General features: G+C 42.2%; 1 protein-coding gene across 4 annotated transcripts in view; it reads right to left on the bottom strand.

Annotated features, from left to right (window-relative positions):
• oxr1a (oxidation resistance 1a) overlaps window positions 1-26249 on the bottom strand; it is a 144751-nt gene that overhangs the window by 11413 nt on the left and 107089 nt on the right. For all 4 annotated transcript variants that reach the window (XM_068570389.1, XM_068570391.1, XM_068570390.1 and 1 more), the window contains 7 exons: window positions 19653-19760; window positions 17533-17646; window positions 8431-8583; window positions 6950-7134; window positions 4863-5518; window positions 2417-2582; window positions 8-173 (listed from right to left, as the gene is read on the bottom strand). In XM_068570389.1, the coding sequence (XP_068426490.1) occupies window positions 8-173; window positions 2417-2582; window positions 4863-5518; window positions 6950-7134; window positions 8431-8583; window positions 17533-17646; window positions 19653-19760 (1548 nt within the window). The remainder of the gene's footprint in view (window positions 1-7; window positions 174-2416; window positions 2583-4862; window positions 5519-6949; window positions 7135-8430; window positions 8584-17532; window positions 17647-19652; window positions 19761-26249) is intronic.

Raw genomic sequence — 26249 nt, 5'->3', positions numbered from 1 at the left:
AACTTACCTCCCACTCCTTGACATTGAGGTCAGTGATTGGCTCATCCTCAGCTGTTTCTGACACCTCATTCTTCTTGACAACCATAAACCCAGGCTCTTGTCCCATCCCCCTGACCCCCTCACCGTACATGTCCGGGCTCCACTGCATGAAGAACACGTACAGGTGGTCTGACCTATGGGGAAGAAACACAACTTCCATTAGCACATCAACTCCCAAAAGTTCTGAGAATTAATCAATATTGTGTACGTTAAAGCATTCTCAAACGGCTCTAATGGCCGTTAAGGAAGCTTTCTAACATCAACTGAGATGGTGAACAAGACATTTTACTTGTCTCCTCATTTCTGCTTAGCTGTGTGACAGTGTGTTCTTATCAAAAGCTATCACTTTGTGCTTAAGTGGTGGGAATCCTTTGAGAACAAATAGTCTTATAATAACTAGTTGAACCTGCTCACACTGATTTTGTGGCAGTCCAACAAGCTGAAAATAAAACATTAACATATGCTGACGTTGTTGGCCAATAGTTTGTTATTTACACATCAAAAACAGAGCCTTAATTTGAAGTTGTATTTCTGGACACAAATAATCAAAGTCCCATATGCACTTTCCCTTTATCTCCATTTCAATCTTCACCAACTTCTGGGGAAATCCTTTGTCTCTTTAGATGCCTAATGCTCCATATCTCCTGTCGCTCTCAAACATTGTGACTATAATTTTGCCGTGCTCTGCTCTCCCCTTGTGTCTGCCTTTACATGAGAACCCTGCAAACAGTTCAGGATATGATAAGATTGTACAATATAACTCGCACGAAAGTTGAAGACCAATACAGTTTGTGTAACATCCTGCTTTGGACACGACAGAGCTGTGCAGACTCAGTATGCTGAGCTTTATTCAGTGTTATGGTTGTGTACTGCTCATTCAATGGCCTCCTTTTCTTCCCACACCATTGCCAGGAAACTTAAAGACGCATCATGCGGGTCGCCTCCCATCTAGGTCAAGCTCCAGAGAGTCTAGCAGCGTCTGAAGGAAAGCCGCTGTTTTGTCATTCCCAACAGCTTATGAGCACCCCTCCCACACACCTCAGCCTGCTTGCAGTGCCAATAAGTTAAAAATATAGGAGTAGTCACATGTACAAGCAGCATCTCTAAATACTAGCTTTGAATCTGCAATGCCCCCGGGCTACCATCTCCAGGAGCAGCAAACTTGTTTTCCAGGTGGGAAATGCTGCTGCACCTAAGCAACCTGCAGATGACGACAACAACCCTGTAACAAACAAGACTCCTGAAGTTTATAATGAATAATGAAGGTGTGTGTGTGTGTGTTTGTATGTGTTTGGAAGGAGGGTTCTGCACTCTCAACACATCACATAACCAAGAAGCAATTATGGTACCGGGACTAACTAAAAAGGACACGCCTCTTTGTTTGATTCAAATGTGATTAGCAGTCTGAGAGAACACTATGCATACTGCTGCTGTAAAAGTACATACAGACCAATGTACTAAAAACAGCAGAGGTGCTGTGCAACTCGAGGCTAAACAAGTGACTGATCAGATCCACCTCATGTTTGTCGTCACCATTTTTGGTCCTCTGTATTCATTCTCTTAAAAAAAAGACAGACAATGAAACTACAGCTGTAATGGAGCAATATTTGCCTGTAATGAATGGCCTCTGATTTATTAAATTAACTCTCCATATAAATATATTACGCAACTTTTTCATGAAATGAGTCTCCTTCCAGCAAGATGAGCTCTAATGTAATTATGACTGCTGCTTGCTTGGCAACTGTTAATCCAGTCAAAGCGCTCCAACTTGAAAACACACAAACAAGTCGTATCTATTTTTAGTTGATACAAAACATTACAGCGGAGATCAGAACAAGTTCATGAGAATTTTTGTGGGCAGAACTAGGAAAGACACAAGCTTTATTGTTGGATGGGTTTTGAATTTGTGTGTGTGTGTGTGTCTGTGTCCCAGCGCAGAAATAAACTGAATGTCTCTTTCCCTACAGAGCGAATGAATAATAAATCGTTTTGCTGTCTGGCAGATGCAGCACAGGGAGATGGGCAGGAGCCGCAGTGGGAGTCAGACCCGACAAAGAGTGCATATTTGATTAGTTTCAAATATTAAAAAGGACTGGAGGTGACATGGCTTGATAACTCAGTCGAATATTGTGTTGTGTGTTCAGAGTATGTTAGGATGGCACAAGGAACCCTGCAGCTGTCTGCATTAAAAACAAAAGCTGTTGCACTGCAAGTGGACTTATCAGAGGCTATTATATCATGTACTTGGCTTGGTAGTATTTTTTTCACATTTTAAATATTGCTTCACGTCATCACATACAGCATTGTTTCACTAAAGTTATTAAGGATACCACAAAAATGATTTGCGTGAATTCAAAGGTGTGGCAGAGGCACCGACCTCTCTTGCGGCACAGCAAACCAGTACTCGTGCTTCTTGCCCTGCTGGGCGTACTGCTGCATGGAGGCGCTGGCGTTAGAAATGAACGTCTTCTTCATGGGCTTACCCACCCGCAGACACAGGAACTTGTGAGAGGGGTGCTTCCGCCTCTCCGCAGACCCTGTAGCTGGAAGAGGAAATCATCACATGGTCACAAAGAAATGTGTTATTTTAAGGTTTAATAGCTGCAATAAATGGGGTAAAATATGATGCTCAGTTTAGCCTAGCATACAAAATGGAAACTGTTAGCCCGGCTTAGACTTTTTCACTTTTGTTGAGTGTAATGATCAAATTATTAAGATAGAACAAGTCCATGCGTGAGCTTTACAGATGTTGTGGGGCAGACCTTGCCAGTTTTGGACAGAGCTATGCTAATGACTAAGGCCTTTGGCAGTTTTGCAATTATTTTAGACACAAGACTGGTATCAATCTGAATGCAGCCTAATTCCCAAGGATCAAACAACCTGCTTTTAAAAACCATGAAGTGTTTTGTTTCAAATGTCTATGTATGAATACATAACTGTGTTCGCCCACTAATACTTGCTTTATGCATGTGACCTAGTTTTTCACCCTCTGGCTACTTCAACTGGCATTAGTCATTTTGTGGCAGAAACGCAGCAGATGACAGAAACAAACGGAGAAGCACACTATAATTGATAGTGGCACAGAGTCCTCTGCTCGTGGTACATTATCAACAGTCTATTATAAGGTCGCAGCCCCCAGGGAGTTGAATGACATCAGTGCACCAGTAACATTACACTGCCACATATTGTCAGCTCCTGGTTGGGCAGCTCAACATAACTCGCAATAATGATAGACAAAATAATCTGCTTCGACAACACGCTCAGTGGGACAAATTTAATTTTCAGAATGCATTAATTCTATATTAATGCAGCTTGTTTTTGAGGTGGCTGCTGTTACTTGTGTGGGCTGTGCTAATGTGCACAGAATAATGGGCAGCCCTGCTGAGATCCCTGTGAATTAGAGCTGCTTGTGCAGCCCGGCTCCTCTGTGCTACAATAATTGACGGGGAGAAAATGGCGAATCTCTCACACTCTCTCCAACTGTCTTGGTGTGTTTCTTCTTAGGGAGAGACATCTTATTTTTTGGAATCACAACTACGTGTCTAGAGTGGACAGTGGGTTATACCGACACAAGTGAGTGCGACATACTGAGGCCACTGTCAGATAACAAGCCACAAACTGTGCCACCCTGGCTCTAATTAAAAGAATGCTGCCATGGTTTTGTATGCGTTAGCCAATTAACCACTAATTGCATAGGATTTGCCAGTCATTTTCTCATGCACACCTGGCATGTATTTTTGTCTACCTTACTTACAGGCAGTCACAGTTTTCCTAGCTCATCTTGCTGAAGAGAGGTTATCCATCACGGTCAATATTCTGCTACTTGTATGATATTGCTGGTGGCAATACAGTTTTTTTTTAAATTACTTGCTGATGCATTCAAGATAATCTAAAATGCCATTTGAACTTAAACTGCTGAAGTTGTCAGGAATTGTCTGCAAGAAAGATCGCCTGATAAAATTAAGAAGAAAAAAAGAATAAATGGATTAGAGCATTTCTTTTCTTTCTTCTATTTGGTGGACAACTTACTTACTACTATTGCACATGAATAAATGTTTGAAAAAAAATATGTGTTATAACACATGTTATAAATATTTCTCATGGTTTTGTATATACTGAAAGATGAGTTGTTATTTCATCCAGCGTGGAATGGACCAAATGTTTGGCATGGCACTCATAGTTGACAGGTTAAAACATCTTAAAGTCACTGGTGCGATCCTTTTATCTTAAACATAGCAATGAGAACCAAAAAAAGGTTTATTCCACACTTTGGGGGAAGGTAGTATTGTCTAAATCCACATGAAAGCAAACCAGAGAATAATGTCACGTGTAAATAACACCTCTCTGAATGCTGTCTCAGAAGGTGTTTTGATGTTGGGTTTCATCGCCATCGTGTTTCGCCTTTGGGCATTACTTGGGTTTGTGCCGTTGTGGTGTTTGATAGGCTTTAGCTTATCGCCTAGAGGAGTGGCCCAGACCACCAGAGCCCAAGATCAAAGAGCTGCATGAAGCCCCATAAAGCCTGGCTAGCTCCACCAGGATGATAACAACAGAGAGGCTGCCATTTACCTTCGTCTTTATATCCCAATTACTAGCACCAAGGCAGAGTGGAAACAGAAAGGTTATCGCGAACTAACATGAGAGACAGGATTCTGAAGCAGTGAGAGAGGAGAGGAACTGGCTTTGATAGCCTTCAGAGGAATATGAATGTAGAGGTTGTAGCTAAAAGACAACATAAATGAATCACCTGAAATTTCTGCTACCTGTTTTTCACAATCTTTGAGTTTCACATTTTCTAACTGTTACAATCTAAAAATGTTTACCCTCTGCAGAGTTCTGCGTGCCGTCCTTTAGCGTCTGCTCTACATTCTCCTTTTCCTCCTTGCCCTGTTGCATAGTGTCCGTTTTGAGGATGTCTGTCCCCTCGTTGGCTTCCCCCTGTAAACTGGCTGAGACAGAGATGGTGTCTGCGGCACTAGGAGTGGCTGAGCTTTGGGACCCCGGCCGAGAGGTGCTGCTGCTGGGTCCCTGGGCCTGGCTAGTGCTGCTGTTGGTGGGTGTGCTAGGTGGCTTCTCTACACTGTGCTGCTTGGATCCCATGGGGGACTGGGTATCGCTTTCTCTTGCAGTGACTGACGGATTGTCCTCTGCTTTTGTCGCAGTGCTCTTCTCCGGCTGACTGGCCGCGCAAAGGGCCTCGTCTGAGGCCTGGGACACGGCACTGCTGGCCTCCACCTGGGTGACAGTCTGTACGGACTCCGTGGACGCGCCTGACGACTTGTCCAGGCGAAGGTCCTCGTTAGATGCTTGCTCCTCCTCACGAATAGGGGACAGCTCCGTCTCGGTGAAGACGTCTTCGGAGATGGAGCCCTCTGTGCTGCGCGGGGCCGTGTTGCCGCTGTCGGTCACAGGCTCTCTAAGGCGTTGCTCTGGCTCCTTCTGGGAGGGATGTCTCTCAGTGGGAAGAGGTTCCAGGTCACTGGAAACAAAGCGTAGAAATTAGACATTTGCAACTCTATCAAGACTAGATAAATATTTGGACATGTCTCTACATGCTTCACATGTCGGGAGATTTAGCGGTTCACCAGTTAGAGTTAGCCTGTGAATGCCCTCCGTGGCTCTGGAGGAGCCGTCTAATATGTGAGAAAACTTGAGACTTTAAACAGAATAGTCTGTCTGGAAAGATGTGGGTGTTCATTAGTCCTGGATGCAAATGAGAAACTATTTAGTTGCATTATGGGACACTTTTGGAGCTTGACCTAAGTCAGGGTCTCTGCATACACCCTTTCGTGAATCCCTCATCTTTTTAGAAGTGCAACCCTAAATCACTTGAGTTGACTTCTAACCAATCATTAGCCAAATTCATGATCAACAATCAATGTTGAAATGTGATGATGCATAATACATACATTTCCCTGCTGAGTTTATTTTTAACAATTGACCCGCTACTTCTTCTCCCATTCTGTTATTCAACAAATTGTCCAAACTGTCGAGGTCAGGCTTGAAAAGCATGGATAAAACTGATATGTGCACTTTCTGTATATTTGGATAACAGTATGTTTTTTTTTAATTTATACATATTTGTGAATTTCAAAAAGTTAGGAAAATACAGTGCTGAATTTAATTGTATGTACAAAAAACAAATCTAAAATTCTGTGTTTCACGCAATTAAAAACAATTTATTACCTCTCATTAGTTTGCAAGATAATTACAGACAGACAGAGAGACAGACAGACAATGGATTACAGCTGAGTAAACAGCTAGGCCTGGAACACAAACCAATCATTTGCCTACACAATAAATGCTCCATGGACAACACTCGACTGCTGAAACACTGAACCACTCAGATCCCCAAAAACGGATTCCACAAGATTCAGAATATTAGATCCCATTTACCCTTACATAGATTGTTCTTCAATAACAATACAAAACAATTTAAATCAAGCACAAAAAAATAAAACAAAACATCGTGGGAGGAAACACAAGTGGATCCTCTGAAGTGGCTGCTTCCTAATGCACGAAGGAGGTAAGCAATCTGAACGTAGGAGGGGTGAAGGCATACTTCATTAACCCTGGTGTAATTGCGGTTTCCTTTATATTTTTAGTATGTGGAGGTGTGCGGGGGGATTAAACTAAAAACTTTAAATTGGTTGCTGATGCAATCTGACAGCGGGTGCACCAGAGAATGACATTGATGATAGCGAGGTTGTTGCGTTTCTAGGCGGGTGAGAGTGGGAGAAAGGCATTTTAAAATAAACTGTGGGGAAAGATATGAAGTTTAATGATAAGAGTCTATTTAGGAGTACATTACAATCAGAAGTCAGGGTTTGTATATTTGAAATAACTACATGTGTTAGTCTTCACCATACATACTCAACAACAACCATATGTGTCAACATTTCTTTCTTACTCTGGCACAGCCTCTCTGATCTTGGGATCGGTGATCTCCTTGCAGATGGCAGCAGACTGCACCTCCTCCAGGGGACACATGATGCCGTACTCCTCGCACCCATGGGCCTGAACAAGAGGGTCCATCCGGTGGGGGTCAAACATTATGTTGTTGGGCGTCACCAGCAAAACCCCGCTCACCGCACCCTGGATCCACATGGGAGAAGAGGGGGATGGGCCAGGAAGAAATTGAACCCATCAGAACTTTAAACACACATAAAGAGGGAACAACTTAGCATGTTCATCGACCACCGAAGGGTAATCAAAAGCACCTCTGTCACATAAGCAACTGGAAGCCGAATCTATTTGTGACCGCAAATGTCCTAAATCAAGTAGAAGTTATTGACTGCCAGCACCGTGACCACTTCAGTGCTTTCATTTGGTACCTGGGAGTGAATCAGCAGTACTTCAATAACATGGATCAGTGTGAGTGTGTGACAATATGTTTTGTTAGTTTTTCATCTTTTTCACAATTTAAGTTACTTTTGTATTATTCTAGCAAACTGCAAATTTCCTTTTTAGAACCAAGGTCAAAACCACTACTACAAAAAAGAAAAAAGGTACTTAACAGAGGTGAAGATGATCTTAATACAACATGTAACTGTACTGAAGACCTTTTGACACCCTGAATTTAGATAACTCAGTTTGCAGCACTTCATGGGGCTGCAGAACAGCTTTAACTCTAATCAGCAGAATTAAACTGCAGTCTACAAGAGAGATGCTCTTCTTCGTGTGCTGGTCTACAGGGTTATTCAGATACGCCAACATCGTTACCGTGCTCTCATTTTGTCCTCGTTCTACGTTTTCTTAAAATCAACAAAAAAAACAATGACGAGTTGGAATGGATGTTTATAAAGTCAGTGAAGAAAGATTTGAGTGTGATGACTTTCCCTCTAACTGCCTTGTTTACGTCTACCTCGGTGAGTGATTTCACGCTGAGAAAACCATGGGAGGGCACGAGATTAGCAACTGCAACGGCAACTGATTAGCATATTTTTCAAAACTGAAAGCGGCCGTCACGGACGGCATTGTCTGCTAAAGTTTGCTGCTTTGTTCTTGTATTATTGTGGAAAGGGTGTAAACTACCAAATCTCAGAAGGAGCACTATGATCATGTTGATTGTTTACAACACTGAACAAAAAAAACACGAAAAATAAATAACAGCTTTCATGTGGACTTTCACTTTAAGTCAGATACTTTTCTTTTCAAATCAAGAGCGAAGCCTTTTGAAATATAAAGCGTGTCGGGACCTGCAGATGGCAGCTGTTGAGTATAATCATATATTCAGTTTGATAACAATACAACCACTTCCAATCTTTCCATTTCTTTCTCCCACCTTTTTTTTCTTGACGTCATTACATTTTTTAGACTTCAGCAGTTGGAAGCAGGCTGCATGTCACATGACCAGCAGGGTACAGACAGAGTGCCTTCTATATGTCTTACCATGCCACCAGTGATGTACTTGCAGTTGATCTTGAGGAATTTCTCCGTGAGGGCCTCTTCCTCCTCGGCGGCGGATGACACCACTCTGGAATGGCGCAAGGCGGAGAACACCGGAGGGTGAATGCCTTCTGCTCTGGGGGGTCCATCCGAGTCCTTGAGATAGGACAGAAGTGTGGTGTGAGGGGGGGGGGGTGACACCAGTTTTCAATTAGTACTATAGTATAGTTTTGTACACAAAAGGCAGATAGTTTTATAGTTTTATCACTGGACAGAAATCCTGACGGCTCACAGACAGTTTTTGGAATATGTGTATTTCTAAATGAATTGAGCATTTCGATATTTTACAGTATTTATATAGCACTTAGACCTAATTAAAAAAAAGTGAAAATCTCCCTTTTCTACAATATGGGACCTTTAAATGTAAGGAAGTGACGAATTAAAACTGACAAAGGCCAAACTGTAAAAAGCTGTGTTCCACTTTCTCTCACACACGCACACACACACGCATTCAACTACATGATGAGATGATAAGCACTGTCGAACAAGCATAGTTTGGTTCACTTGGTAATACTTGGTGTAACTAATTTGCGTCTCATTTCATCAAACTAATGCGTTTCAGTCTCTAAATGTATTATCTATAAATAAACAGATATTTCCTGCACAGCGGGACAATCGAGTTAGAAGAAACCCAATAACAAGCCGAATGAATGTGCCTCCTGTGTGCCTGATCCTCAAACGAGCAATTAGGTGAAAAACATTCATACGAGACCGTAGATCGAATTATTGTGCTTTTGGCACAATCTCGTTCGTGTTATTTTGACTCAATAGGCTTTGAGTCAGGAGCGGGTTTGGAACCTGATGAATGAGGAGCCAGACTTGTGGAGCACATTGATACTTTTTTTTTTTTTTTTTTTAAATGTGCGAGAAAGCCCTGTTTCCCTGTATTCACAAACCGTTCACTATTAATAGTTTCATTGTTATTCAGTGTAATTAATAAACTCCAAAATGGTTCAACATAAATGTTGTTCTTATTTCACATTTGCTTTTGTGGTTGTTTGGTTGACCTTCAAACTAAAACGAGAGGTCGAGGAGGTCGCGGTGGGTCTGTGCAGTAATCCATCCATGATACCCACAAGCCAACTACCAATCACCTCCTGATTCTGTTGGGGGTGGGGAAGGGCACCCCGGGTGCACATATACTACTTACGTCTATGCGTTAAGTCTTTTAGAAGGCGGGTCACACACACATCGATAAGTGTGTAGATTGGTGTAATTTTCACGTACATGGACACATCCAAATTACAATAAGCCTTTAGTAATAATACCTAAACGTGCCTACAGTACATATACATGCATCCTTTAGTGCAGGGGTGTCAAACATACGGCCCGCGAGCCGGATCTGGCCCGCTAGGGGGTCCAGTCCGGCCCGCCAGGGTGTTCAATCAAAAAAATAAATAAATCCTTTTTTTTTTTTTTTAAAGAACAAAATTAGCAGAGCTGGGATTCAAACCTCTGATCCCCTGCTCATAAGACAGACATGTAAACCTTTGTGGTCTTTTATGTTTCTAGGTAATTGTTGAAAGACCTTAAAATAGAGTTTATCATCTAAAAACCTTCACCAATGATTTAAACATAGAGAAACATTTTCGTTAATTCTGCGTTATTATGCTGTGATTTTTCTGGTCCGGCCCACTTGAGATCAAAATGGGCAGCATGCGGCCCCTTCACTAAAACGAGTTTGACACCCCTGCTTTAGTGGGTATATTGAGCGCTGGAAAATATATAGTACCTTTTAAAAAAGATGAATAATGATAACTATGGTGTTAATGTTAATGACACTTATAATGAAGTAATGAAATTTACAGACATGAAAATGATTACAACTATACCACTATTTCCCTTAGACACACACAGAAATAAGAATGACTTATTAATGTGTGTGTCTGTAATCCGCCAGATGCTCCACAGCCAAGAGGCAATGCGAGTGTTGTCCCAACTATGTTGTTGTATTATATATTTTCACGCACGCACGCTACGCTGCCACAGATGGCGTGTTTGCTGGGCTGGAAACGCGAGGTGTGGTGGGTTTGGTGTTTCTACCAGTGGCCTGTTGCCATGTGATGTCTGAGCCATGGGCAGAGGCTGACTCAAGTCCGTTTGAATAACAATCCACGGGGACAAATGTCCCGGACTGGGGGAGACAATTTGTAGGACAGAGCTGACTGAACAACACTGGACAATCTGTGTCAACGAATGACTGATGGAGGAGTCAGACCGGGTGGAGAGATGAGAGGAAGTGAGGGAGAGGAGAAACGGATAGAGACAAAAAACAGAGACGCAACTGCAACAGAAGCACACATTTGCTGTGGAGAAAATAAAATAAAAAAAATAAAAAACACAAAGAGTTGAAGAGAGCTGAAGGCAATAAAAGAGAATAATTGGAAGAAGGACAAAGAACAAACTGGAAAATACAGGACAGAGACAAGTGTGTGGGAGTCATCAACAAGGGGGATTTCGACCGGGTGAGGGGAGGGACGTCGAAAGCCAACTGAGGAGTTCGGTGAAGAGCGATGAAGAGCTTCGAGAAGACAGCCCGAGCCCATAACAACTGTCTGCTGTCCTCCTGACACCCACCCCCACACCTCCCCGTCTTCCAACGCAGTCAACAAACAACCGGCAGCTACTGACCCACACCGACACAAGCAGCCCAGACACTGGTGGCCCGGGGAAGGCTGAGGGGGTCGGACCAATCTGTTGCTGACAAAAACGAGCCTCTGTGACCAAGGAGGGGCGAAAGGGGCCTACAAAAAAATGTGAACTGGAGAGAAGGAGGAGAGAGATTGGAGGTGAAAGTAAAAAAAAGTTTCAAGAACATCTTCAAAACAAAAAAGAAAAAAAAGCAGGATGCCTGATCTTCGAGAGCATATATGTTGATGGGTTTAAGATCTGAGAGCCAGCTGCCAAAGACGAGTGCTCGTTCCCCACTTAAACTCAGCACACCTCACCTACACAACTGCACTTATTGCTTCACTTCCCTGTGAGGCACTTCCCTAACGACTCATTCAAGCTGGCCTTTCCGCTTCAATGTTAAATATGAAAAGAGGGGCAGCCATTTCCACCTTCATAAAAAAAAAGCTGGGGGAACACAGCTGGGAACAGAGACAGACACGCATTGTTCACACACACGTGTTGTCCACGTGCACACCTGGGTGGAAATGAGCAGCAACGGGTGTCCTCCCTTGTGGAAATACACGACAAATAGCATCATCTATTTACCCAAGATAAAGTTGCGTTTGTAAATGATGGTGTTATTATACAGTATGGGACGATAACTGTCTGAATTCAGAGTGAAACACAGTAAAAATAATGAGATTAAGTTGGTCTGTTTTATTGGCTGCCAAAAGCTGCCAATCTAATAATATGAAATTTTAGTCAAAAAAACAAAACATGGCTCACTGACTCAGCAGTTTAATTTTCCCAGGTCACAGCTCATGCATGGGAGCTGGTGTGGCGATCAGGGCTATATCAATTCTTTTATTTCCACCCTTCATATTCTGAGAGAGAAACTTGCACATCATGCGACATCAGAGAATCATCACCCGATCAGAAAGCTCCAAACATATCTCACACGGATTAAGCTGCCAACTCCTTTCCCCTGTGGTTCCCCCACGTTACCTACTGTCCATACGACACATAATGCAGACATTAGCGTTTAGCTTGAAGCAATGCTATAGACTGTTGTAAAAAAATAAAGTGCAGGTTTTATACATGGGTATGAAACTTTTAAAAGCACAGGAACACTGTCCACCAACGGGAAGATCATACCGGTATTAAAATAGTGTTAAGGTAATAATTCTTTCCAAAACTTCCAAGAGTGAGCACTGACTTCTGTGTGACTCGGACAGTTTGAATCTATTTGGTACAGCGGTACACACACAGCTTCCAGATTAATTAAGTTCTTTATTCTGTGGAATGTAGGACAGCCACCTTGCATATTTCAAGCAAACACTGCTTTTCAGGGATGCTGCTTTCTTTGCATTCTCTAATTTATGACCAGTGTTTGTCCTGCGCTGGCCTCCGCTGGCACACAATATTTTCTAAGCTTGTGCTGGAGTGTGGTACTGTGAGGGATGATGCTAAACCGGCCCATATTATTATTATTACGCCTGTATATAAACCTCCAACTTTGCACAGAATTTCCAATGAAACTGCAAAACCGTCAGCGAAACCGTAAGGTCAGGTAAGTAGAGGTACGGTAAGGAGAGGTGCGGAAAGGTAAGGGCCGGTAAGGAAAGTACAGGCGAGGTAAAGACTATTGTGATATTTTTGTGCAATACTGTTGTATTGTTTTTATTTTGTGCCTTATTTCTGTTTATTTATTACCTTAAGTTTATTGTAATTCTGTGTGTTGGAAGAACCCAGCAAAATAAGCTTTTCATTCATCTCGAGTCTTGTAAGGTAAAGAAAGGAGAGGTGCAAAAGGTAAAGCAAGGTAAGTAGACGACCGGTAAGGTAAGTAGAGGTTAGGTAAGGCAACAGTCCACAGTGATGGTAGTAAAGAAAAAGCACAACCTCACTGAAAAATCCCATAATGAAGACAAACTGACTTTATTTGACCTTGTTTGAGGTGAGCCACATCTCGTCAATGTCCTGAAGTAACCAGATTCCAGTCAGTCTTGGAAACAGGATTTCTCAGTGTGTGCGTGACATCAAAGGGAAAGAAAGAGCAGAGTGCAGCATAGTAGACTGGCGGCAGCACTGAAATCCAAAGATGAAAGAGTAGCTGGCCTTAGACTGTGAGTAACCCTTGTGTGTGTGCGTGTGTGTGTGAAGATGAGGAAGGGCGGAGGAAAGTAGGAATGGAAGAGTACTGAAATGGACATACAGGAAGAGAATGGCCGAGGTGAGAAAAAGGGGCATCACAATTATCTACTCTATGGGAAGCTGTAAGGAAGAAGTGGGAGGGGGTGACACCGATGCTGGGGACAGGAGATGTGTGTAGCAGGGTTCGATGACAGTTGTGGTTATAGAAATCAATATCTTTTTAGTCTCAGTTAAAAAAAATCTAGAGAAAGACCGTTGCTCCTGTAAAATGTGGCCTCCCTCCTACTGTGGTGATTGAGGACAAAATGAGAGGTAATATATCAATAAAAGACATTCTGTGGTCGTTCATATAGATTAAAAAGACACCATCCCCTAACAAAATGTCTCTTCAATGGAACATTTGTCGTTTTTTTTCTCTTGATTCACTGACAAAGATTTCGGAGGGGAAGTCTGCAGGTGCCACCCGGCTTTGACCTTGTCAGTGACACATGATGCAATCAAAAATCAATCCATAGCTCCACCATGTGGGCATGGCAGTGTTCTGCAAGAGGAAGCACACAATGGTTGGGATTTATTATACGTCAAGAGCCAGAGGTCCTCCAGTACGGTCTGTGCTGTTGTTCATACACTGATGAGCCTATTTACTGATTGTCTTACAAAACAAAAACCCAAAATTATACAAGACAAGGTCATTTATAAGTTAAACAGAAGATTCTCACGAAAACATAGCAGGTGCTGAACATTTAGAGAGGAAAACCTGTTCAGTTGAGTGAGATCATCACAAGCGTAGGTAGCCATGTGGTGCCAGATATATAGCTAATCTAAACTGGTTGGACTTCCTCCATTACTAATTTTAGGTCACACCCAAGTGGAAGGAAGGAAGGAAGGACACAGGGAGGCAAATAAGGGGCGCCAAAAGAGGAAGAGACAGGGAAGGTCACACTATTGGCGGTGAGTAAGAGAGTGTGTGTGTGTGTGTGTGTGTGTCAGTATGAGTACAAGGAAGGTCTGGGTAGGACAAAGAGGACGTGCCTGCCCACACGGATGACCAGAGAGCAAGTACGCCAGCGAGCTAGTGGCTGCCAAATAATCCAACGACAGCAAGACCGCCAGCCGGAAAGTCAGCCAGCTCCTCATGCATGCACGTGCACATGCATGCACGCGCACACAGTCATCCAGACAGCCAGCCAACGATCCATGCCTGCAAGATGTGTTACTTTTTGCTGCCAATGCCGGCGGGCCAGCAGGCAGAGCGAGAACATGAAGACACTGCAGAGCTGCCTTATCTAGCCTTTAGCTCTCCCACAGCAACGCTGAACAACGTGGCTGCATGGCAAAAAACTTTTACCATGCTGACTAAAGCATGGCCAGTCTTGGGTAGAAAGTGCATCAAAGCAAATAATGCACTTAGATTATTTTGTAGGGGACTTTAGATTTGACACCCCTGGCAAAATAAACCCCTCTATTTGTCCCCTCCCGTACACACATTTTCAATTTATACTAGGCAGCGTTTAGCCCAAGTCAATGTGTTTTTTAATTGTTCCAACATTGAAAAGCTTAGCATCTTCTTCAAGGCGTCTGCACAGTGTGATGAATGTAATTCTGCTGGGGATCTAACTTTTGAAGGAAAAACAAACACATTTCCTTTAATAAACAAGGATCTGAATGCGAAAAACAAACTAAAACGTATTCTTACTCAATTCAAAACACTGGGTTTTGCTGCCTCCATCGTACATGATCTAATGTGACCAGGAGTTTATATGGTGGCCAGTGTTAGCTAATGCGAGCAAACTTAGGCCAGATATTGTTGTTTAATTGACACATCAGACACATTTCATTGAATGTTAAGGCCTCTCTATGCGACATCCATACCAGACTTTATTTCTATGGAAAACTTAAAGCATAGAAGTGTGCGAGAGTGAGCGCTAGCAGGGCTTCGATTACATTTTTTTTTATGATTTCAGTTTTAATTTCAATGAATAGCCACACAAATTACTCTGCATTGACAAAACATCTTTTTTAATGGTTTGGATTATTTAACAATCTATTTGAACATCTAATGGGATTTTGAAACACCTGGCACCAGATCTAACTCTCTTTATCCAAAAGTTAGAAAGAGAAGCATCTGAAAGTAGTCTCTCTCTTCAGAGCACCCATCCTCATCAGGGTTACACTAGCTACTCACTGCTATTACTATCTACCTCCCAGAACCATTTATTTAGATAATACCCTCATTGGGACGCGTGTGCAGAGCACCGAAATTGGCTTGTAATTAAAAGATGCCGGGGATTCTGGAGAGTAAAAAAACAAAAAAAGAAGCCTTGCGAGTTATTAAGGTCCTTTCCTGTGGTTTAAAAATCAAACAGCACCTGGATGCTGATTGCTTCCATAAGATTATCTCTCACACACACACAGGATGAGAAGGGGATAGGAGTGTGCAGGCACGCGCACACAAACACGCAGCGTTGACAGGCGCACACACACACACACACACACACACACACACACACACACACACACACACACACACACACACACACACACACACACACACACACACACACACACACACACACACACACACACACACACACACCGCCTCCACAAACACATACGGAGTTGGCACATCGGGTGAGGTAATGTTCCCTCCCTTCTGCCTTCCAAGCACACTTCCTCTGCCTGGAATAATTGCTGCCTGGCTGCTCGTCGGGGAGAGCGAGCTGCTCCGTTCATTAGTTGTTCTAAATATCAGACACGGCATCACTTTTAAGGGCTTAATTTCACTGCAGTCACGGCCCTTTCTCTCTGATCCTCACCCGTCGAGAGAGCCGCGGAGCGCGCTCTCTCGTTCTCGCTGGCGTGACCCAAATAGATAAGCAGTAAATGAATGGGGGCCCTTTCTTTTAGCAACTGGGGTGGGGTGGGGTGGGGGGGGGGTCAGGGCAGGGCAGAGTAGGACAGATATCCATTTTCCTCACAAAAGCGGCAAAACAAGAAGTCAGTTTCCATGGAGACCAGCAAACAGTCATATTTCTTAAGGGACCACTGGGCTTCCTGCAGTGCTCAGTGATTGGCTCATTCAGATGCTGCAGACACAGTAGCCGAGGGAGATGGCTCACAGTGCTGGTCTTAAAAGCTGTGAGGAGCAGGAGGCATTTGGCTGACTGACCTAAAGCCACTGCGGTCACAAACAGCAGGCCTCCAACCAGCAGCTTGTTTCTGTTTCTTATGCGACACGAAATTAAGCCGAGAGGGACAAGTCCGAAACATGTGGTATAAAACAATGCACATTGTGGCAATCATCTTGGCCACCACAGCAGGAATACCACTTTTGAATTAAAAGGGATCACACACACACACACACACACACACACACACACACACACACACACACACACACACACACACACACACACACACACACACACACACACACACACACACACACACACACACACACACACACACACAGTGTGATCAGTTGATGTGAGGTGTTAAATACAGCTGGCCGCACTAGTAAATGCCACATATCATGGCATCATCATCATAAATAATCATGTAAAGAAACTACAACGATTAATAAAAAAACAAAATTGCTGTTAGCAGCTAGTTTTCAAACAGAATGTTGCCTCTGGACATCTGCTCCTGCCTCCACAGGTTAATGTGAACATGAAGCAGATACCACACAAGATCAAGGTCCTGGACATTTAAAAATGTATATATGTACCACCATCCCATGTCCCCCCTGGTGAGCTGCACAAAACACAGAACCTTCAACACCAAAGGGTTCTTCCACCCTATATCCATGACGACTGACCAGGTGAGAAGACAGCTGGAGAAACTCCACCAAGGCAAAGCTAAGGGACCTGAGGGCATCAGCCCCAGGGTCCTAAAGACCTGCACCATCAAGCTGTCTGGTGTCCTGCAGCAACTCTACAACCTGCCTCCGGTGAATTCCATCTGGCCTCAATGACTACAAACGCTCGCCTCCCATGTGATGAAGGTGCTGTAGAGGCTGGTCTTGGCCCACCTCCGACCGCAGGTGAAATCGTCGCTTAACCATCTGCAATTTGCATACCAGCTTGATGTGGGAGTGGACGACACCATAATCTACCATCATTTTACCATCATTCACCAACGTTTTGTATCAAGATTTTACATCTGTTATATTGGTAAATATGTCATACAGTTCTTTATTCTACCCATAAATTGGATGGTAGTTGTTCGGTTAACACCTTTTTTTATAAGTGTGTGAGATCGGAGGTGTGGTCAACATACCGTCACCTTCTCTAAATCTGCTTCTGAGGAGGTGGGAGACAGGGGGCTGATAGGACTGAGGGAGGGGGAGCTTCCGACACTGGAGACGTACTCAGGATCAGGAACGTAGAGAACCTGCAAACACAATCCATTTCTGTATTTACACAGGCGGAGTCTTTGTGCAAACACACATTACACACACGCACACACAGGGAGAGATAAAAGAGAATGTCATGCTCACATATATGCACACACACCAAACCACAAAGCAAGACAAATAACATAAATGAATAGCTTAATGTGACTGACTGGGATGAACAGAGGCAGGAAAAGTAGTTATGATGGTAAGTCAATGTGTCAGAATTGTTAGTGATGGGAACTGATCGTTTTCATGTAGTTAAAACACAAATCATGCTTATAATTAATGTATTTCTATATAGGACAGAAGATATTATTAAAATTAGATTATTATTTATTAACATGTGGATTAATTAATTAAGAATAGTAGTAACTCTATATCTATATAATAATAATAATAATAATAATAATAATAATAATTTGGTCCAGAAAAGTTAATTGTGTCAGCTCCATCTCCATATTGATGGTATGTGTGGATTTGTGTTTTGCAATGAACATACTAACATATGTCTGTTGCTCCATCTGTTGCACAATGTAGTGACACAGAAGGTTAAATGCAAGCTGTTTAATAAATAGTTTGACCTTTAGGAATCATACTTATTTGCTCTCCTACTGAGTAGATCAAAGAAGATCAAAACCACTCTCATAGCTGTTCGTTTAGTATGAAGCTGCAGCTAGGAGACAGTTAGCTTAGCTAAAAGACTGAAAACAGTGCGACACACATAGCAGTCTGGCTCTGTCCCGAAAAGAAAAAAAACATTAAAAAAAAAATCTTCTGAAGAGCATTTCAAAATCAACATTAAACAAAATGCTTGCAGATAACTAGTGGAACATGTTAGCATGTCAAAGGATTTTCAATATAGGGAATAGGGATTTCAATAATAAAGATGAGGTTGGCAAGATAGTATTCACTCTGCATTAGCAAGCTACAGTAGTTGGCTTTGTTGGCAAAGTGAGAAGAAGGAGGGCCATGCATTATTTTTCCCTCTGGTTTGGGAGGGACTTCTATGCCCCCTGTATCTATACTTTATGGTTGACAGAGCCATGCTAGCCGTTTACAGTCATTATGCTAATTTATGTTACTAAAGAAAATGAAATTAATCACTTAAAGAGGCCCTCTCTTAAGTGTTTCATTTAATTTATTTTTTAAATACTTAATGTGACTTGTTTATTCCAGTACAACCTGTACAATATTTATTTCAACCAGTATTAGACCGTTACATTATACTACATTTGATACTAAGTTAAGAGATGAAATCAATCTCGATTCAACTCTGGAAATTTGCAGTTTACGTTGTGGTTTAACTTTAACTTGAGCCTCGTAAGGAGAGGGGAGCTGATGGTTCCGAAAGTGCTCTCCGTACATCACCGTTTGGACGCAACTCGACTCGGCTGAGATGGGGGATGGAAACGGGATTGGCATGTGTAGTTTGTCCCCATTGTCTAGATTTAAATTTGACGCCAAGAAGTACAGTCAAAGTATAATTATGTCACTGCACTTTTAAATTGGGGAGATCTAAAAGATGTCGGATGAAATGCCTGGGAGGCTGGCAGTGTGTTTGGTGGGCTAGAGATGGGATGTTTCACGTTATGTTGCCGGACCTAAAGCATCTTTGGGACAATTAAAGCACACATATATTATTATACCTTTTTAGAAACAAAATTGGTCCTTTACAACAAATTGCATCCTAATGGGACAAATTACACTGTAATTAGCAGGCAAATAAGTGGGCATGCAGATAGTAGGGATGTGAACAGTGAGTCAGCAAGTTCCTCTGAGAGAGTCGAGGGATAAACACATGCAGCATGTGACGGTCCCAAAATAACTTCTGTGTCCAATTTCTCCACCGAGATCCCCACATGCACTGTGGAAAACGTTTTGTGATGGTGAGATCAAGACAAGTGACCGGTTCGATAGAAGGTGTGAATGTGAGGTTTCTGGACGACGGTGATGAGGTGATGCAGCTGAATATATCAGAGAAGGCGTGCACGGCGGTTCACACCTGGCCAGGCACCACTGCTCTGGAGAACAGCTTGTTCAGCTGAACCAGTTCGTTGGGTGTGGTGTCAAACTTGAGCGCAATGCTGTTCAGCGTGTCCCGCGATTCCACCTGGAGCACAAAACAAGAGAGAGGACACAAAATGTATCACACTCGATGGTTCAGGGTATTTTCATTAAGCTGGAGAGGGAAGACGACTTGAAAGATGTGTGTGTGTGTGTGTATATATATATATATATATATATATATATATATATATATATATATATATATATATATATATATATCTAGAGAGAGAGAGAGAGAGAGAGAGAGAGAGAGAGAGAGAGAGAGAGAGAGAGAGAGAGAGAGAGAAAAAAAGCTGAAAAAAAAAGCTGTACAATTATAAGTTGAATGTTTGATTTTTGCAGGTTAGATTTTGGGATGTGATGCAAAGCGAGGCTGTCAGATGTTGACCAGGAATAGATTCTCACGGGAGGCAATGATTGCTGGCAGAAATATGAACTGACATGAATGTCAGCAGCAGTTTTGTGTTATCTTGTGAAACACACAAGATAGTTTTTCCCCCAGTTTAATGTAAGTGTTAAATGGACATGTACTTGTAGAGCGGTTTTCTAGTTTTTCATCCACTCAAAGCGCTTTAACACTGCGTGTCATCATTCACCCATTCACACATTGATGGCAGTGGCTAAAGTGCCACCTTGCCATCAGGAGTAACTAACAATCGTACAGCGCAGGCACAGCTATGGGAGCAATTTGTGGTAAATTGTCTTGCCCAAGAACACATCGACATGGGCTCTAGAACCACCGAACCTCTGATTGAAGGCTGACCCTCCTCACTACTGAGCCACAGCGCAAGTCAGACTCTTGCATGCCTAAGGCCTTAAGTCCAACTATGAACCGATTGATTTCATTATTGATTAATACTAGAACCATTCAATTAATAATGTTAGTAATTCTAATTTAAAAATGTAAATAACACATTTAGCCTCCACAGGTTGGGCTTTTAAATATTTTAGGCCCTCTGCTGTAGTGGGATTGAATAGTTTTACACTATGATTTGTTTGTCCATCTGATATTCACTGATCCAATTGCAATACTGCTAACCTTATACTAGCCTTCTATTTCACATTTTTTTCAGATCTGTTACAGAAACGTTTGTGCACCTACTTGTGCGACAAAAGAGGAAACCAGAGACAGACAGGACATACCCTGAGATGTGTATAATTAGGACAGGATAATGGCACTGTGTGTTTTAGTGTAAACAGTCATGTGAATGCCTCAATGCTTCTCAGTATGTGTGTGTGCAACTTTTCTGTGTGTGTGTAAACAGTTGCACAAAAACATGGAACAAGAGTCTCTAAATTCTTCACATGACAGATTGTTTCCAGGAAGATATTCTTCCACCAGACAGACGGACGGAGACAGGTGGTAAAGTAAGGGGAACGGAGAAAAGACGAGCTGGAACATTAGTAACACAGAATCATTGTACACCAGGTAGTCACACATGACATGATCACGGTCACGTAGACACATGACAACCACGAGGAAAGAAGCAGAACATACAGCAACTCCGACTCTGCCTGCAGCCAGTGACTGTTTTCACTGTAACCGACTCCATAAACTCAGAAACAGACACATGGAGTGACATGGACTAATATTTAGTTTGAAACAGCACTGACAAATTCATACTTCAAATATTTAAAATATTTTAAAAAGTGAGCTTGATTTAGCGAGAACAACATGGCATCGTCCCCCAAATCTGTGGCTCCAGGAGGGGAGCAAATCAAGCACTCATTGGCTGAAATATTAAAAGTGTGCTGTTTAGCCTGTTTGCTCGAGCACCTTCTGATGATGGAATAGAGCGAGGCGTTCGGAGAGAGGGGCCAAGGCCAGGGACAGGAACAATGTAGCTGTGGACTGGCTTGTGGTCAAATAAAGCCAGGCCAAGACCGAGTGTTAGGTGGTAGTTTTTTCCTAAACAAACTTGTCATTCCGACACAACTCAGATTTTACATTGAAAAGAAATCCATGTTTGAAATTGAAATTAAATATGTAGCGCGTTTCCTCTCAGGCGTATGACAATTTGGTGAAGCAGGAACAAGAAGTTGTTTAAGGCAATTAAAAACTGCATTGGGGCGAGTACATTTCCAACCTACATGTCACACTGGAAAAGTGAAACAAAATAAATAAAAAAGACGGTAATCACTGGATTAAAAAAACCCTGCAGAAGACTCTTCACTCATGTTGGCTGTGTATTGCATTTGACAAAAAAAAATCCTGATATTTCAATTTTAGCAGAATGTTAGGCTGTACCTCCAATAATTAATGTTATAATAACGGTTATTTAAATGGTTAAAAAACAACAACTAAAGAATGGATTCAGGCAAGCGCCCCAATCCACTACAGGCAGCCAGAGGAATAACAACAACATTGATACGTCTTAGAGAAAACTCTGAGTGTTACTGACCATGTGATACAAAGCTAGCTAATGAAGGCAGAAATCCAGCAGACTAGTCACTGTGAAAGCACAGTGACAGCCATCACTTGTTTTGGACTTGAGAGCAGAGCTCAACTTTTGGGACTGAAAGGTCTTGTGATGCTGATCGCTGAGGAATTTAAACAAAGTGGGCAAGGGAGCGTCTTGGAGGGCCAAAGTAAAAGTAGCTTTGGTTTTCTAAACTTAAAAATGTCATTGATCAATATTCCTGTTATCGTGGGTCATTTCTTCTTGCCACTTTAGCCTGGACTCGATCATGAAGACTGAACTAGCGTGGGGTGGACAACACTGGGCTGAGGACGGGCCAAGCTACATTCAATTTAGCTGGTATTTTTTATCCCAAGCGATTTACAATTAACCATGAGTACAAACTCATAACAACAAGGATCAAGAAAGTACAATTTACAAAACTAGAGCCAAACTACAAAGTGATATAAGTAATGCCATTTAAGGGCTACTTAAAATAAGGACAAAAAATGATAATAAATCAAAGAAGTCATCAGGAAGTATAACATGTAATGAAACTGTAATATTTTTTATAATTCAAGGTATAGTTTGAAAAGATGTGTTTTTAGTGTGTCTTTCTGCTGTCATGTCAATGGGGAGCTCATTTCCTCAGTGAGGAGCCAGGACAGCAAACGTCTTTAGCTTGCAGTGACGGAGCTACAAGCCAAATAGCAGATGCCGAGCGGAGTGAACAGGCTGGCATGTAAGGTTTAACCATATCCTGGATGTAGACTGGACCCGATCTGTTAGCAGCATGGTACGTAAGTACCAAAGTTTTGAAGTGGATGAGGCCAGACAGCGCTGACCAGTGAAGGGAGCGGAGGACTGGAGTAGTGTGGGTGACTTTAAGGAGGGTTAAGACCAGTGGAGCTGCTGCATTCTGGATCAGCTGCAGAGGTTGGATGGCACTAGCAGGTAGACCTGCTAGGGGTGGGGAGGTTGCGGACTGCAATGGGTTTGGATGCCCTTGTCTCTGGGGGAACACACTAATGTGATCTGAGGTCAGTCTGGCATACAGTCTCCATGACTCAGCAATGTGAACATTTTTGTGTGGACTACAATGAACAAGGCAGGGTGGTGACGCATTGGGCAGCATGGACGGGTAGGCAGGCTGTGCAGGGCTGACTGAGATACTAGATCACTGACAGAGGTTACACATTTAGTAGATCTACACCATAGATGATGATGATGATGATGGTAGTCCGAACCAAGAGGGCAAACTCAATTGCTCCGTTTAACTTTGACAAAAAGGCTGTTATTACATTTCAAAATAAAAGCCCAAGATAAATGCAATAGGTAACTGTTAACCAGAGGAAACCCACATTTAATCAGGGCATTTTGCTAAAAGAAAACATTAAGTAGTTTACAGTAGCTCCGGGTTAATAGGACCATGCTGGTTGGTCCTCTTCCTGCGCCAATCTATTCAAACTTCTTTATTGAAAACTTTTTGCAACTATTTACAAAGTTTTAATTAACAAAACAATTCTTAATTAAATGGAAAACAGTATTTTATTCACACAGGGGTAAATAAATAAATAAAAACGAAGGTTTTACCATGTAGTTATTTAATATAGTTGAGGACCTTTCTTTACCCCTCAAACACAGGCACTGACTACGTCTCTTAAAAACAAAAGAACTTTAATTTTTCATCAGTGTGACAAGGGAAAAACAACATACTGATTGGCTGTTACTTGTGACGTCTATTTTTGCCCGGTTAACAGACGGATCTCCTCGAAGGGTCAAAGTGGAGATACACAATAACAGCAGTTTGTTGGGCTGATTAAATTGTCCTGCTAGATTAAATGTTAATTTGATCAGTTTCTGGGAACAAATCAAATTAGAAAGGAGTACTTCATATTTCAAAATGCTATTTGATACCTCTATAACTTGTTCATCAGGCCAGATTTAATTCAATAATTCGATCAAAGTTGAGATAGAGTTCAACGAAAGTTGCACGGCAACCAAGGCCGGGAAGGCACGGACAGAGCTTGTGGCTGTCGGCTTGAAAAATGAACAGAATTTGTCGCTAGTGATACAGACCTTTCTTGTCTGTGTGGGATAAAGACAGAAACATGTCTCCGATGTAGTACACAAATCTGCCAAATTCCAGTCATTTTGGAAATGTGAGACAAACCACAGATGCTATTACCCAGTATTTAAGAATGACTAAAAACAAATGGTTCACAGACCTGGTGTTCCACTTATGAAAAAATGGACATGCATGTTAGTTTGTGCAGTAGATGGTAGATTGTCGTTAGCTACAGCTTTTCAGGGAGCATTCATCATCTTCTGTTATCGTTTATAATATTGAGAAGAAGTCAAATTAAGTTATGCAGCTAACACTTCAAAGAAAAATTGTATTTCTCAAAAACCTCTATCATTAAAACTATCCTTAATGAATCTAAGGGGAGCGTAATGGAAGTTAAGTCTGGGCCTATTAAAAAGGCTAAATTACTATGTTGTTATGAGTTTCATTTGTATAAATGAAAAAATCATAGGATTAATGAAACATGTTCAAAGTTATGAATGTATTTTTTCTTCTCTTCCTTCATTTGGGGGAATGACAAAAGAAAGGTACAGGTGGGATGTGGTGACAGGTCTGTGTCCCATGTCAAACGTCTGCTCATAACTGTGTCGTTAACAATTGCTTCTTCGTAACCCGTCATCTCGTCAGCTCTGTAAAGGGAGACGTGAACAGCAGCATGTCAGCTTGATAAATATCCTGTCCTCAAAGTCACAGTCAGAGATCAGATCCAGAGCTGTAATGACAATTTACGAAACAGACTTAAAAAGGCAGAATTGTAACTACAGCAATAAAAACTATTACTGTCGCTTGTCATATATTTATTAAAGGTATTCACAATCTGCCTATGTCCTTGGCAACGCAGCTAGCGTTTTACATTTGGAAAAAGTATTCAAATCAAAGGTTTTTTTTTATGTTGTTAACATAAGGAGTTAATCATCAGCATGGCTCTTAAAGTGTCAGAGCCTTTCATGCGGGCAGCTTCAGCGCAGGGCATCGATTCTCCCTAGGTGATATTTGCTACCGTCTCATCCATGAACTATTTATTTTTAGCTTTATGGCTCGTCTGTTGCTCCACACAAAGCCGACTCTATAGGACACTTGGGTCTGCAGGACATTCACAGCTACTGAAACACCCTTATTAGTCACGTTGTATGTAACTTCTATTGATGAAGTTAGCTCTGCCTTTTTGCTATCAAACTAGATATCGTAACGCTCATAGCATTAACCAATGATGGCTACTGGCTCTCGTATCAAATGGCTGCTCTGGTAGTTTTCATATCAGGAGCTCAGCCAATCAATATGGGTGAAAAAAAAGAAATAGCTGCTGTTCAATGAAGTCAACATGAGCAGAGCCAGGTGGTGGGCTGATCTTGGCATTAAATGTGCCGTACAGTAATAACAGTGTGATTCAAGTTTGCCTTTTAAGCTCGATTAATCACTTAATCTACATATGAAACCTTGTTAATGACACGAGTGTCATTTGTGCGTCACAGAAACACTAAAATGACACATGTGCCTCGACCAAAAAAAAGGAATTGCAGCCGTTGATCACTGTGTATGGGGAGCCATCTCAAACTCGATTAGGCAGCAGGGGACAGTGGACATGTTTGTGACCCACTGATGAAGACCTGTTATTGACACACGGACAGGAGAACGAGGGAAAGAGAGAGCAATCACAATCAGGATAATAGCCACTAATGACAGGTGCACCCGATTGTCCTATCCACTGGATCAACAATGCCCATTATTCATCTGAAACTAGGATGTATATTCAAATTTCTTTCTGTCATAGGGCGACATTTGTCCTTCTCAACAGAAGGGCAGAGGAAGACCGACCGAGACACCCATCTTGAGAGTGACCGACGTGTAGCTAATGGTCACCTTGTTGAACAGTAGAGGACACACAGATTCGACAAGGGCAGCCGGCTGGACGGCCAAAGACTAATAGCTCCATTAAGGAGCCTGCTGGCATCTTGGTAGGAACTTTAAGTGTGGAACATGAGAGCAAATCCATGAGTGCTACTGCAAAAAGGCCAACCGCGGGAATAAGATGCACTCTCATTTCTTC

Source organism: Clinocottus analis, unplaced genomic scaffold (assembly GCF_023055335.1).
Source record: "Clinocottus analis isolate CAN_PGR_092001 unplaced genomic scaffold, fCliAna1.0.p SCAF_9, whole genome shotgun sequence".
Lineage (NCBI taxonomy): Eukaryota > Metazoa > Chordata > Actinopteri > Perciformes > Cottidae > Clinocottus > Clinocottus analis.
This window is presented reverse-complemented; position numbering and strand designations above follow the sequence as displayed.